Here is a 14,340-nt window from a genome sequence, read left to right on the forward strand (position 1 = left end):
AATGCCAAACGGCAATATTAGACTAGATTTATATCTGTTTCTTCACTTAAGTTATTTCATCCACTGTGATGTCTACCCATTTGCGCGATGTGATCTCGTAAACATTCCCTCCTGCCATACATAGCGCCCTCTCTCTGCCATATTCCCAACTTTGATGGCCTCGAGACACGTTTTCTTATTTGGACTCATTAATTGGACGGAATTCCTGACTCTTTGGAGAACCTGGCGATGGTGGGGGGAGATCACAGAGATCTTTGCACGGATCGCACATTATGAAGCATCTTTTGATGTTTGGGTCGATTATGAAGGTGCGATTCTTGCAATCCTGCTTACTGTTTCCATTGTTCCTATCCATGCCGTGTCGCACCACCAGCCGGTTAGGGTCTTCGTTCGTGTAGTAGTCTAAGCACATGGGACCTTCTCTGAGATATGTGCTTATCCAGAGGATATGGCCACCGTGCTTCTGCATTACTTCACTGTCAAATTGACCGAAAGCGTCCGTTTTTCTTCTGCAAGCTGGATCTTGGCAGGCGCAAAGAGTGACGGAGATTCGAAACTTGCACATGGTGTCTGCTGAAGCATTAGCCTTTCAACAGGCAAGAGGTAAAGAGTCAGTCGATATTCTACCTTTCAAACAACTTTATAAAGACTTGAATAGCAGACTCAGTTTGAGGTGGATTGCAATCTTTCCTCGGGGTGGGAGTATGGCTTAATATGTAGTTAATCTGAAGTGAATCACAGAGCCTTGTGAAACAATAACAGTGAATGTAGGATCAGTCGGTGAGAGCCGTCCCTCCCTTTCTCCTGCTTCCGGCACGGTGTGACTTTGTATTCCATTCTAGAAATGCCTTGGCCACAGCTTAAATTTGTATTGTGAGAGCATTTCTTCCGCCATACTTCATGCAGTGATACCAACTTCCTTCTCAATCTCTTCTTTGCTCCAACTCCACTTATCCTGCAGGTTTTTGTCAAGAGACTGCTCAATGATATCCTTTCCCCACCAATCTCCCCAGCTTGTCAAGAAGATCTGATCCGGATCACTAGGGAAGTCAGATCGAGTGAATGCAGCCAGGATGCTTTGTGCGCCTATCACATCCTATTAGCTTTCGCTCTCAGTATCAACTGTATAACAAAATAGCAAACGCACCTGTTTCAATGGGTTTCGCATCGGGCATATCCATAGAGAGCTGCAGTCCATTACCTCGGCTGAGGCCAGTGTTTGGAATCAAGCCAGGTGAAACAGCGACGACGTCACACTGGCCGGCCAGTTGACGGCGCCACCAGTGAGCATTCAGAAGCTGGACGAATTTGGTGGCACAGTAGACATTCATGCCATCCGCACCAGAGGCGCTCTTCAGCATATCGTCAAGGACACCTATGGGAAGCGATAAAGGTGAGTATGGGGGTTGATGAAACACATGAGCTTCAAGGGCAGAATGATTCACTCACTGGGGTCAGTTATGCGACGGATTGCTCCAGAAGAGACAAAGACGATGCGAGACTTTGACTCGACAAGCTTCTCTCTCAGTATATGAGTAAGATAGTGTTGTGCTATGAATTCATTAGCCACTAATACAACTGCTGGCGGCTGAAAAGAACTCACAGAAATGGTTCACCACCACCGACTCGCACCATCGCCAGCCCTTGGGGCCAGGCTTCTCCGCACCATTCGTGATGGCTGCATTCAGCAACAAATAATCGATCTTATCACCTCCAATCTTCTCCAACGCCTGCTGCGAAAAAGACTTGACTGTCCTCACATCTGAGAGCTCCAGCGGCAGGACGGTCACGGCGTGGCCAGAACGGTCATAGGCCAAATCATCAAAGGCAGCAATAGTGCTCTTCGTGTTTCGGGCACCAAGGATGACTTTGTATGGCTGAGTTTGCTGGAGGAGCAGCTGCTTGATGGCCTCGAAGCCCTGGAGTTGAGTCAATTAGCGGGCGAGTCAAGGTTTAACGCATGCATTGACGGATCGCTCCACTTACAAGGCCTGAAGATGCGCCAGTGGCAACGACGGTTTTTGCGATGGTAGCCATTATAAGATGCAATCGTGGGGTATCGAGACAGTTTGGAAGGGCCAGATAATAGTGTGTTGTTTTGCACCTTGAGTTCAATGTTGATAGTGTCTGAGTGATGGCATTGGACAGTAGACACAAGTTTGAATCGAGTCTACTTGAAAGCTAAATAAATAGTAGTTGGTACCAGTCCGGAGAATACAATCCAAGTCCAGCCATTGATCCTTCTATCGGCCTTTAGCTCTTTAAGGCCGGGCTGTCGCTCTCAGTCTTATTCATCCTTCCCCACCTCGCAGCGACTTCCGAATAGAGCATCACCATTTCAAGGCCTGAAACCATTCATCAGCATTTTAGTACTTGGAAATGCTCCGCCGCACGTGTTCATCTTTGTGATTTATAATAACCAGAGCGGAGCAAGTGATCCTGTTCCGCTCTGCCACAGACAGGAGAGTGAGGCGGCACTTGATGTCCAATCATTCCAATAGCTTTGCTCTTGGTGCCAATCTAGTGTTGTGGGCCAGCTCCGCTAGAGGACGGGAAATGCCTTAGAGGAGCGGAATATTCCATCTCAAGGGCCGCTGACAGGGTGGAGCTGAAAGGTCCTGTCAGATGTTTAATTCAGGATCTCTCATGCTGAAACTACATGTATTCAACCTCCAGACAACTTCACAAACTTTATTATCAGGTACACACGGTGCTTGCAACTACAGGTTACCGTGAATTAATCAATGCTTGATGACGTTGGTGTTGAGCATACTCAAATACACTACATGTAGCTTTCCCATTCCAGCAACCCCATCAGGTGGGTAAGCATCTCGGTTTGCATCTTTACCTGGCGTCACCCACTGTTCTCATTCTATCCATTCTTGACAACAAGCGCTCGAAAGAACTTTTCTTTTGTTGAAGTCCCTTTTTTTAAACGAATAGCAATAAATGTCGACACATTGGGCATTTCCGACCAGCTTTCAACGCGTCACACAATATTCGTTCTCAACTATGGCGCAGACTATAGCACATAAACAGAACTTAACCAGAGGTTTCGAACCTTCTTGCGCTTCATACATATATCTTTTCATTATGATTTATCGATGACATACACATATACATTAAACCATCTTCAATTTGCCATATACAACACGCGGTTGCGTCAGCAGCCGGATGCAAAGCCCGTAACCATTCAATCTTCTAATCTTGCATCCTTCAACTCTACCACCACCAGTGACATGCTGATAGGCCGTATGTATGCACGGGACGAATACACTGAGCAGCACAGCCAGTCACGGCATTTCAGACCCCACCACACTCATCGAGATCGCAAACCCCCACGCAACTCATATCTACCCTATTGCTACAGTACAATCCGCCGGCTTTCTTCTTGTTCACAAATAAATCGAGCTGACAAAATGCTGGAGACAAAAAAGCTCGTATGTTATCATAGGTACGACTATTTGAAAGGATATGTGCCGATGTATCCTAGAATCGCCACAACAAGAGAAAGCGAAAAAAGAAAATCGACAAATACTTGTCACTGGTGTCCTTCCATATGTAGACAAGACAGCACAGATATACGCGCGATAAGTAATACCGCAGAGCTAAAAACAACTATCTAAGGATGGTCATAGTGGCTGACCATAGTGAGACAGCGGCCAAGATGAGATCCGTCAATCGGTAACCAGCAGACATCCAAATGGGGAAAGTTGCAGTAAATACACGCCTAGGGGTCTGTCAAGTTATGGTAACGGTTGTCAGCATGCATCGGCGCAGCAGACACCAAAGGATCGGCCAGAGGGGAAGTGCCAGAGGGGAAGTTTATAATTAAAGGAAAAGGAAGTAAGTGAACAGAGCATCAACCAGAAGTCCTATGTATACAACAATCGTATCGTACAACGTATTGAACTTCTCCACAATATAGAAAGAGAGAGGAGAGAGTGAAAGATTAGAAACGTAGGAAGCGAGCTGCCGTATCAACCGGCCACCTCATAGCTCTCTTAGAAGAAAACATATATACCAAAAATCAAGCACATCATCTTTAGCACCTGTGTTTACGCGATGAGTGTTTGAAAGTACTGGCTACTATCCAACCATCGAGTTGCTTCTTGTTCAGGACGCGTGCTGCTAATAAGAGGTTCCATTACATACCTATCATTGACGGAATCTTGGTGGAACACACCATGTTTGTAAGGCTTCAGTACAATCAATTATAAGCGATGAGACGATGTCAACAGCGATTAGGCAGAGTCCAGGGATTAAATAGGATCAGCAGTGTGCATTTGGACTTGACTCTTCCTCGACGGTCGTAGTTGTGTGTCTACGACATCATCCGCTGGACCTTCCATAATGGGAAGCTGGAGCTTTCAATAAATTATTGTAATCTTGATGCCACTTGAGGTAAGGCACTGAATACGTATTATTGACCACCATGTCGCTACATATGTAAGAGGATGAGCGGAGCCAAAGTGGTGAGATGGATAGGGGTAGGAGAAACTTTAAGTCTCCAAGCGCAAGTATAAAGCAATGCTCAATACCCTTTTGCGTATTATATCAGAGCAACACTCAAGAGAGGTTACCTAGTCATACCCGGTAACCTGTCAATAACGGGAACCGGTGAAAAGATGCAGATGGAATCCGTCAAAAGACACCAACGGCCTCTCTCAAGTGCTTATGCGTACACGTGTACACTTGATTGCCGATCAAGAGAGCCTGTCTTCTGGTTTCCACCTTAGTTAGTACATTTGAACCATGTCCTCCGCTGGTAGTTTTGATAGTGGCATAGAGCCGGTCAACGTCTTCGTGAAATGACATATCAACAGGGCATCGAGTAATCTAATCCTCTGAGGCCAACAAAGAACCGTGGGAAGATGCAAGCAAAGAGAGTATTTATCCGTGTTCCAATAGGCTAATGGCACTTTACTCCGCCTCTTTAACCCTAATCTAAGTTGAAAAAAGTCTAATCGATTTCTTTTGGTGTGGATCTATTTTGAGAGACATCACATGTCAGATCATCGCGAAATACTAGTAACATCAGCACTCAAACTAGATCTCACTACAAATGTTCATATAACCTCCCAACAAACGCCCCCTGCCCATTGTAGTTATAATAATAGCCTTTCTCCAAAGCATCCCCGCATATCCTCTTTTTCAATAGGTTGAGGTCAGACCACATGCAGAGTGCCACACTCTCTAGATTGTGCGTGGTTTATCATCTTGCAGCTACTGCCTACTAGTAGTTTGCTCCTCAAATATCCGGAATACCGGAATATATGACAACGGCCCTTCTTTGGATAAATGGTAAAAAGGGATGAGCATGAAAACACCTCATATACACTTAATTCGCAAATACTACAGTTAGGTGCAACTACAGACGGCTGCATGAGGTTACAACACCCCCTATGATGAGTGGTGGCCTCCCCTGCAGGAGGATAAGGGATGAAGTTGAAGATTATGAATCTCTTGTCCTTTCTCGGACAAGCGAAGTAGGCAAATACGTGTCTCGTTGTCTCGGTTTAGTCACAGATAGCGATCTTCCGTTCTTTCATTGGGTCTCTGGAAAGTCGGTACAAAAACTATCAAGTTGCAGCTCCACAAGGTGGGTAGTAGGACCTACATTCTTACCCCAAGATAAGGGGGCGGTCACACTACATAACATAAGTTTATCCAATATATCAATCTCCTGAGGAGCTAAATGCTCATTGAGATAAACAAGTTTATCCATGAAAGATAACCCGAGCAATTTCATGCCCTCTATCACTTCTTTGCGGCCTCCAAATGAGCGTCTAGGGAGAACAGACGAGATTTGTGTGCATAGTCTATGAACACTTTTGGAACAAGGCAGCATAAACGTTAATCAAATGGACATGGATCAGAAACGGTGAGGGGAAAGGAAGGTAATCTGTAGATCATTATATCTGCAGTACATTGTATAGTCTGCTCGCGGTTTCTATACAGCATAATGGCATCCACCCCCTTTTACTCGCTGAGGGTTACATTACGTGGCAGCGGCATTAAGAATTCCCTGTTGTAATTGATGAATCTTGTGTTACATACCACACGAGTCGTGTTTACTATATAGGAAGAAAATAGGTCCTCATTTGCGATAGCTTCACCCATCAAGGAAGGGAGTAGAGAAGATCGAATAATCATTAATCACCACCAAGATTGAAGGGAGCCTCTTTAACGGCAAAATGGCTAATGAATTTACCAACAACGGTCTCTACGATGATACTATATTCATCTACCAACCAGACAGCCACAACTGCAACATCAAAGTAACACATGCGGCAAAACGGCATCAGCATTACACGCCAAATGCAGCACGGCCACCAGTGATATCATGGTCTGGGCCCTTCTCGACTTGGTCCCTTTGCCATGTGCCCCATTCTCACGCATGCAGCGTCCCAGTCCGGTGGGAGAGAGGTGTGTGTGAGTGACCAACCAACTCTAGACAGACGCCGCTGCTTACTTACACGGGGAGGTTTACGTACAGAACTCATGGCTGTGATGAAACGCCGTGATGTGTGATGGGTGGTGGAACAGGTTAGACTGAATGGACAGATCAACGCCCTTTACTTTATTGCTCCCTCAACTTGCGCCGGATTCACCATGCTACCAAACACCTCGCATGTATACGGAGTACTCGTATCCAATGCCCTTTGCCCAGTGCCCCGGAATAGATACACACATACCACTCGCGCATAAAGCGCATAAACGCCGTCTCCTTATTGCTTCGCCCGCCCCGAGCCCATCTTGCCTCCTACCCAACCTTCTCCGAGTCGCCAAATTGTCAGAACTAACCGCCTGTAGTATGTATTTTCCTCACCCTTTTCTATTTTCCCCCCACTTCTTTTCTTCCGTCTCGATGCTTTATGCATGTCCAATAATCAAGGAGATTGCAGGAATCAGGGGATACCGCAGAGGTAACATCGCACTTGTTCCACTGCCCACCCTCTAGACCCATCCAGGTGCCAGTTGTCCACTCACTTTCAGTTCTTGTTGTTGTATACGCTGCCGTCGACGTAATTGACCAGCTCCCTTACTGGATCGAGATGCTCGTGCCCCGCTCCAAAATCGATCCCCTTCCTCATCACTCGCCTGTAGTTCGCTCCGGGGCTGACCTTTCCTAGCACATAACCTCGCCTCGTTTCGACCCGAGACGGAACCGGGATGCTTCGACCAACCACAGCCTCCATCCCCTGCCACGCAAAAGTAATGGCCTCCTTTGCGTCTGCCGGAATGCCCGCCTCGTCCAGCATGACGAACTTGGTCTCCGGAAACGACTCCTTAAGATGGTCGAGAATGTTTGGGTTCTTAGCTCCACCTCCGCACATGTACACCTCGGCCAACGGCCCGTATTGCGTTGGCATATATCGTCTGTAGTGTTCAACAATGGCCTGTGCGGTGATTCTGGTGATCGTAGCCACGATATCATTAGCTGACATGCCCGCCGCAATGCCACGCTCAATAAGCTCGTGCGCAATAGTGTCGCGGAAGACCTCTCTGCCTGTCGTCTTGGGCGGCTCGAGAGCAAAGTAAAAATGTGTCGTGAGAAATTCGTCCACCATCTCCTGGTTCACCTTGCCGAGTTTGCCCATCTCGCCATCCTTGTCATACTCCCGCTCTCCATTGGTAAAGTAACGCACCGCAGCGTCGATGAAGACATTACCTGGGCCGGTGTCAAAGTCAAAGAATTCATCATTTAGTTGGCTGTTGGAATCCGGAGGGATAAAGCACACGTTGGCAATGCCACCGATATTCTGGCACGCCCTGAGCTTTGTCGGATGGTGGAGAACCAAGGAGTCGAAAAAGGCAATCAGGGGGGCGCCCTGTCGACCAGCCGCTTGGTCTGACACCCGGAAATCCGTCACGGTTGTGATGCCGGTAAGCGATGCAATAAACGTTCCTTCGGCCATGGTGAGGGCAGACTGCTTGTGTCCGTCCTGGGGCATGCTCTCCAGCCAGATGGTCTGCCCGTGCGATCCGACCACATCGATAGACGACAATGGGACACCGTGTTTTTCTCCAAAGGCCTTGACCGCATCTGCAAACGTTTCTCCGAGAATGACATTGACCTCCGATAGCTCCTGTGGCGTTGTCGTGTTGTGAAGAATCATGTTCATGACTCTCTTCTTGATCTTTGGCTCAAGGGGGATCTCATCATACTTGAGCAGCTCAAAGTGCATAGGCTCGTCAGGAGACGCCTGCCTGAATCGGCAGAGAGCGCAGTCAATTCCATCCATTGACGTGCCCGAATTCAGCCCAAGGACGGTCATGTCGAGCGGCGATTCCCCGCCATAGATGACACCATTGGCGGAACCCATGTTGATCTGTCTGATATCTCCAAGTATAACGAAAAAGAGCTGCGTTGGAATCTGTGTAAGATGAAGTAGATGAAGAGCGAATTCTGCCCAAAGAGAAAGAAGTGCCCAACCAAACCTTTGGCCCGGATCAAAGAGAGAGTCGGCTAGTCTTTATTGCACTATAAACGACTTAGAACCGAGTCATTCACCCAGCCTTTAGGAGCAACGAATCCAGGAGACACCCCCAATATAATCACAGGCTGCTAAACGACATAATTTTTGAAGGCCACAGACCAACTGTGTGCGCGAGATGTGCCCGATGAGACCAAAGATACACCCCCCCTTCACTGCAAACGGCCCTCCGTCAAAACGCTTCGCACGGCTAAACGGCCGCTTCCCAAAACCGACCGGCCAGAAATCGCCACCCCCCATGCATAAATCTTTTTAAACGTTTAGGCACCGCTTTAGCCGGCATAGACTTCGATTCAACGTTTCCGTCGGCGCGTCCCCCGCCTGGAGCCTCACCCTGGGAAGAACAAAGAGTTTATTCCGGGACAACGCGTATCGTATCTGGGGAGGGGTCCCATCTTGGGCTCCGTTACGGAACTAACGCACGTCTAGGACACGCTCTTCGCCAAGGCTAGAAGGAACAGACGGCCATCTTTTTTTGGTTCTGACGGACCACACGGCTGAGAGCACAGTGGGAAACGGAGCGAAGTGTGTTGTTGGTTCGAGCTGTTGGCTCATCACAAACGACGTAGCACTCGCTTCGATTTCTATCACCAAGAACCTTGGGGAGAGCTGGAGTGACAGGTGACAGGCCCGTATCAGACGTTCGTCCTCTTGGCCCATGGGGTCAGAGAGACCGCCTTTTTCGAATTCCCTCTTTAAGCGCCCCCAAATTCCTCCCGTGCCCGATTTTTTTTTTATTCCTTTTTATACCCCTTGATTTAGTGTCCAAGCTTGAGTCCAGATCGTCAACCACATTTGCCTCCGGCCGGTTGTTAATTAATTAAAGACACTACACAAACGACTAGCACGAAGCAGTTGCCGCTTCGATGGCGGGTCTACAGATTTGGCGCCATGTCCCGGGCAAGGTGCTGCTGTTTCTCATCAATCTGGTCGCGGCAACGGCCCTGATTTTCGAAGGTAAGGAGGGTTTTTTCTTGCTTGCTTGGGCGCGCGCCGAGCCGAACTTCCCCATCCGAGTCTAGTTCTAGGCCTTTCGCGGTATCCAGTGCTAACGAGATCTCGCTCCAAAGGCTATAATCAGGGTGTCCTTGGGACCGTTAGCGCCACGCCAGGCTTCATCAAGATGGCAGATATCGGCCACGATGGGGTCGTAACCAACACCACTAAACAAGGCGGGCTTGCCGCAGCTTATTATTTCGGGGGGATGTGGGGATGCTTCATCGGTGGTACGATTACAACCCTCAGGAGAGAAGAACTTTTGTCAAAAGTCGAGGAGAGAGAGAGATAGGGCAAGCGGAAGGGATTGCGGCGTGGACGGACGTGTGCTAATTTCACGAAACAACATAGGATGGGTTGGTGACAAGATAGGACGCAAAGGCGGCGTCCTCGTGGGCACCGCCTTCGGAATCCTCGGTGCGGCATTGATGGCCGGCAGCCAGAATGCCAGCATGTTCATCTGTGCGCGTGTCATTGCCGGCATTGGCATTGGCTTCATGAATGCCATCATCCTGCCATGGGTCAGCGAGCTATCCCAGTCCCACGACCGAGGCTCCAGCTTCTCCCTGGTCTTCGTCGCCAACTACCTGGGCATCGTCATTGCTTACTGGATCAATTTCGGCATCCGCAACTCCAACCTGGAATTCCGCTGGCGATTCCCTCTGGCATGGATGATTATCCCGCTCCTGGTCGTTGACGTGGCAGTGCCGCTGCTACCTGAGTCTCCTCGGTCAGTTCATCCCCCTCCACCTCTATCTTCAATATACGCCCCCCTCTCCACTCTCCTCCACTCTCTCTTCCTCCCGTCCCGTCCCCGCAGTTTGCCGTCTACTATCTGTATAAGTACGCTGCTAACGGCTACCCGCAGATGGCTCATTGCCAATGGCCAGCGTCAGGAAGCCATTGATATCCTCTGCAAGCTTCGAGGAGACCTGAGTCCCGAAGACCCCGTCATTGCCTCCGAGGTCGAACAGCTCGATGCCATTGTCGAGGCAACGCACCACAAGCGCAATGACCTCGCCAACATTGTCCTAGGCGGCCGCTTCTCTGGAAAGCTGCATCTTGGCCGGCGGGCCGTCCTCGGATTTGCCCTGCAGTGGATCCAGCAATGGACCGGCATTCTCGCCATCGTTGGTTGGGCCGGCGTCTTGTTTGAGCTGGCTGGGTTTGATCCCTACAAGGCCCTTTGGCTTGCCGGCCTGGCCAACACCTTTGGCGTCCCTGGTACCGCAGCTGCAGCCTTTGTCATTGACCGAATGGGGCGCGTAAAGTCATTAATCACCTCATTCATCATTCAGGGAGTGTGTCTGTTCTTGGTCGGCGCCCTCATCAAGACTTCGCAAGATCATGCCATCTCGGATCCGGAACTATCGCAGCGCCTGGGAACTGCCGCAGCAAGTTTCGTCTTCATTTATGTCTGGTAAGTATATATCTGAGATATCCTCCTTTTTCCTATTTTCCAGTTTTCCTCCAATCCTCCTTGATATCAAATGTACAACGTAGGAGATATTAATTATTACTATACAGGTTCTTCACCATGTTCAACATCATTCCCTGCTGGATCTATGGCACCGAGATCTGGCCCCAAGAGGTCCGTGCCAAGGGGTACAGCTTCACCATTTTCGGCTGGGCCACAGGATGTGGCTCCACCACTCTCATCATGCCAATCTTCCTCAGCAGAGTCGGCTATGGCACCTATCTCTTTTTTGGCGCAATGAACGTTGTTGTTGCCCCCATAGTTTGGTTTTTCTACCCCGAGCTTGCCAACCGAACTCTGGAAGAGATTTCACTTCTCTTCACAAGCGACAGTATGCTAGCATCTGAGAACGTGAAGGAATATCATCGTCGCGTGGGCGAAGCGGGAGGTAACATTGCAATTGCAGCCAGGCAGTTGTTGGATGAGGTTGACGGTAAGGACTCGGAACGCGGCACGGAACCCGGGAGCCCTGATGAAAAGAGGGTCGAGGCCAATGCCGACGCTGTTATGTAAATTTGTTGACAGAATTAGCCCTTTGTTTTGGAACGCAGTATCATAGCCGGAATAGTACGCCTCATGCTTATGAACCATAAAGAAGCTTTCCTTTTCCTCATGTAAACACTCCACCAAAATCGAAATTCCATGTTAGATCACCTAACAAATCCGGAGGCACCAAGAACGACCAATCACCAGTCATCTCCGTGCCAACCTGCTCATAATTTTGGCCACCACCTCTCGAGCTGTCGACCGGCACCACTTGCTGCACCGTAGTATTCACTGGAGTATCCTCGAGAGGCGGCCTTGACTGTTGGCGCTGGGCTGCCATGTACTCGTCAATGCGGGATACCTGAGATCGAAGCTTCTCGCTGGCACTCGAGCTGCGGTGTATCGTCTCGAGGTTTTCAAGAAGCCTTGCCATGGACAACATGACAGATCTCACCCGATTGTACTCCGCTTCGCTGAGAGGTTCTTCAAAAACGGAACCCAAGATGGCGCCAATTCCACCCAGATGATGCAGCAGCGGTTTGCTTATAGTCAAGCAATATTGCACCGGAATGGAGCTGAAAGCATCCACCACGTCAGAGGCAATCTCGCAGCGCTCTGCGATGCTTGCGCCTCCGGCCGCGAATAGTGTAATGCGAAGAAGTTGGAGGCTGGCGGTGATGTTGGCTGCCTGGAATCCAAAGAGATCTTGCTTCTGGTTAAATGCCATGGCTGGCGTGTTCTTGAAGCATTCGGGAAGGTTCAAGTACATGCGGAGTACCTTGTCACGAACGGATTGCCCAGTCACTGTTGACTGGTCGTCAATGATCTCGGACATGAAGGATCTCCTGCGATCGCGAAATCGTGCCAGAGCATGCTCCAACACTCTGTATAGGTCAGTGATGAAATTCCAGCCGGACAACCAGCAATCAGACTGTGCAGTGAGGACGAGGCGAGCAATGGGAGGGCTTAGTCCACTAGGGGAGAGGCCTGGTCGTGCAATGCCTCCGTCGCTGATGTATTGGTCATCCACCTCTGCTGGGTAAGCTACATTGGCCTGCTGTTCTCGAGAACGGATAACACCACCCCAAACCACGGATGTGAAGATGTCCAGGGTATAAATGGACCAAAACTGTTTCGGAAAAGTAACGGATTAGTTGGTGTAAGTGGTAAGGGGAAAGGGTCAAAAGCTGATAGTCTCACCATTCTTCTTCTCTCCTCTCTCTCAATAATACCAATACCGGATGGCCAATTTACCTCGTCATGGAGTCCATCCATGGCCATGAATGTGTGATAGATGCCAAGGTGATGATGCATGTCTCGGATTTTTCCGTTTTGAATAGCCGTAATGGCCATTATAGCGTGACCACGGAGGATATTAAAGTCTGAGTTATCAAGGCCATTGTCCAGCAACTGCCTCTTGGCCTCTGCATAAAAGGTGTCTGGCAACGTCTCCCTCTGGAGGGCCTGGACGTCCCATCGCGGATTCATAACGGACCCATCACGGACTCGGCCGCCCACCAGAGCACACACGGCCATAGTGGTGGCAAAGAGCGACTGGTTAGTGTTGTATTCCGCCCTCGAGATCTTGCGAGTGAAGGAGGGCTGATGGAAGAAGGGGAAGATAGGATAGACGATCTCAAAGTAGAGCTCAACGAGGTCAACGACAGTCGCCTGGCTGACAATGTAGGGAGCCCGCCAGGCTGACTGGGACTGTGGTGAGCTATTGGCATTAGGGCCCGGCTGCTGAATCTCGGGTATTATCCGCAAGTCGCCCTGAGATGGCGATCTCGACGACTCTAGATCTGGCAATCCCTCCACCACATGTCGATTGGCCGACGGTCCCCCACTGCCGTTCCGCGCAGGAACCCCCCGTCTCTTCGGCTGGCGATGATAAGTGCAAACTTGCGCAAAATCCTTGCAGTTTTGGCAAGACGAGGAGATGCCTGGGGATGAGCCGGAACCCTCCGCTGGACGGCATCTGATCGAACGCCTGTGGCAATAATCACAGGCTCTTGAGATGCGGCGCTGCTTAGGTTTGGAGATCTCGCGAGGGGATGCTTGATCCGCCATGTTCAGACGCGTTGTGGGTTCCGTCTGTGTCCAGGAGAGAGCCTCGGATGCCTAAACGGCTGAACCCCCCCAGCCCGCTCGAAGCAGCGAGTCGAGCTAGCGCAAAGCTATAGCGTCTGTATCTGCAGAGACGGCGAAAGCGAAAGTGAGACAACCGTGTGCTGAAGGTGTCGTCTGTGGCTTTGCCTTTGCAATGGCGATGGCGGCTGTACCGCGGCCTGTAGATCACAGTCGAAAGCCGGCAAGGAGAAGGAAGCTGAGAAGGCACGACCACGTCGCAGATGCAGGGTCCGATGAGAAAGAGGACAGTGCGAAACTCGAGTATGGGGGTGAAAAGACACAGTACGGCAATTGAGTATTTACCCGTATCACGACGTCGCAATGCAATTGCAGGGTTCCGGACTCCTACTGCAACCTCACCGGCCTTTGGAGTATTTTTTGTCGCGCCAGGAATGACATGATTGGTATGAAATTGTTGGAAGGGAAACTCAATTGCGACAATGGCAGATGCTAGAAGAAGTAGCAATAGTAGCAGGTACTAGAAAGAAATAGCAATAGTAGCAGATGCTAGAATACAGTAGCGATAGTAGCAGGTACTAGAACAAGGTGGTACCCAGTAGTAGCATGGAAATCAATTTTATTTTATGTCTTGAACCTCCTAATTCCCGGCCTGGGGATACATCCATGTCTCTATATATGCAACCGTCCACCAAAAACTCCTTCATCGTTGAATACACAACATATAATTAATATCAGTTCATTAGCGTTTCAATTCCTTCATCCTGCCGTAGTATTGGCACTCTGAGCATG

The 14,340-nt window shown here is 49.5% G+C and overlaps 5 protein-coding genes across 5 annotated transcripts; 1 reads left to right on the forward strand and 4 right to left on the reverse strand.

Moving 5' to 3' along the window:
* Positions 1-34: 34 nt before the first annotated feature.
* On the reverse strand, positions 35-760 carry M431DRAFT_414825 (hypothetical protein). Its single transcript, XM_024914966.1, has 2 exons — positions 628-760; positions 35-570 (listed from the first exon to the last, which is right to left on the reverse strand). The coding sequence occupies exon 2, from the start codon at positions 563-565 to the stop codon at positions 176-178; it is 390 nt and encodes a 129-aa protein (XP_024775666.1). The 5' UTR covers positions 566-570; positions 628-760; the 3' UTR covers positions 35-175.
* Positions 761-898: 138 nt separating this feature from the next.
* M431DRAFT_82285 (hypothetical protein) lies at positions 899-2,037 on the reverse strand (the record flags this gene model as incomplete). The annotated part of the gene is made up of 5 exons (XM_024923148.1): positions 899-1,086; positions 1,148-1,375; positions 1,450-1,551; positions 1,604-1,919; positions 1,987-2,037. 5 exons carry the CDS (start codon positions 2,035-2,037, stop codon positions 899-901), a joined length of 885 nt encoding a protein of 294 aa, XP_024775667.1.
* Positions 2,038-6,641: 4,604 nt separating this feature from the next.
* Positions 6,642-8,427, reverse strand: M431DRAFT_414920 (hypothetical protein). Its single transcript, XM_024914967.1, has 2 exons — positions 6,994-8,427; positions 6,642-6,775 (listed from the first exon to the last, which is right to left on the reverse strand). Exon 1 carries the CDS (start codon positions 8,328-8,330, stop codon positions 6,996-6,998), a length of 1,335 nt encoding a protein of 444 aa, XP_024775668.1. The 5' UTR covers positions 8,331-8,427; the 3' UTR covers positions 6,642-6,775; positions 6,994-6,995.
* Positions 8,428-9,367: 940 nt separating this feature from the next.
* On the forward strand, positions 9,368-11,487 carry M431DRAFT_82789 (hypothetical protein; the record flags this gene model as incomplete). The annotated part of the gene is made up of 5 exons (XM_024923220.1): positions 9,368-9,458; positions 9,572-9,727; positions 9,849-10,227; positions 10,366-10,917; positions 11,025-11,487. The coding sequence occupies 5 exons, from the start codon at positions 9,368-9,370 to the stop codon at positions 11,485-11,487; spliced, it is 1,641 nt and encodes a 546-aa protein (XP_024775669.1).
* Positions 11,200-13,954, reverse strand: M431DRAFT_507658 (hypothetical protein). Its single transcript, XM_024918998.1, has 2 exons — positions 12,661-13,954; positions 11,200-12,589 (listed from the first exon to the last, which is right to left on the reverse strand). The coding sequence occupies exons 1-2, from the start codon at positions 13,528-13,530 to the stop codon at positions 11,585-11,587; spliced, it is 1,875 nt and encodes a 624-aa protein (XP_024775670.1). The 5' UTR covers positions 13,531-13,954; the 3' UTR covers positions 11,200-11,584.
* Positions 13,955-14,340: the final 386 nt, after the last annotated feature.

Source organism: Trichoderma harzianum, assembly GCF_003025095.1.
Source record: "Trichoderma harzianum CBS 226.95 unplaced genomic scaffold M431scaffold_5, whole genome shotgun sequence".
In the NCBI taxonomy this organism is placed as follows: domain Eukaryota; kingdom Fungi; phylum Ascomycota; class Sordariomycetes; order Hypocreales; family Hypocreaceae; genus Trichoderma; species Trichoderma harzianum.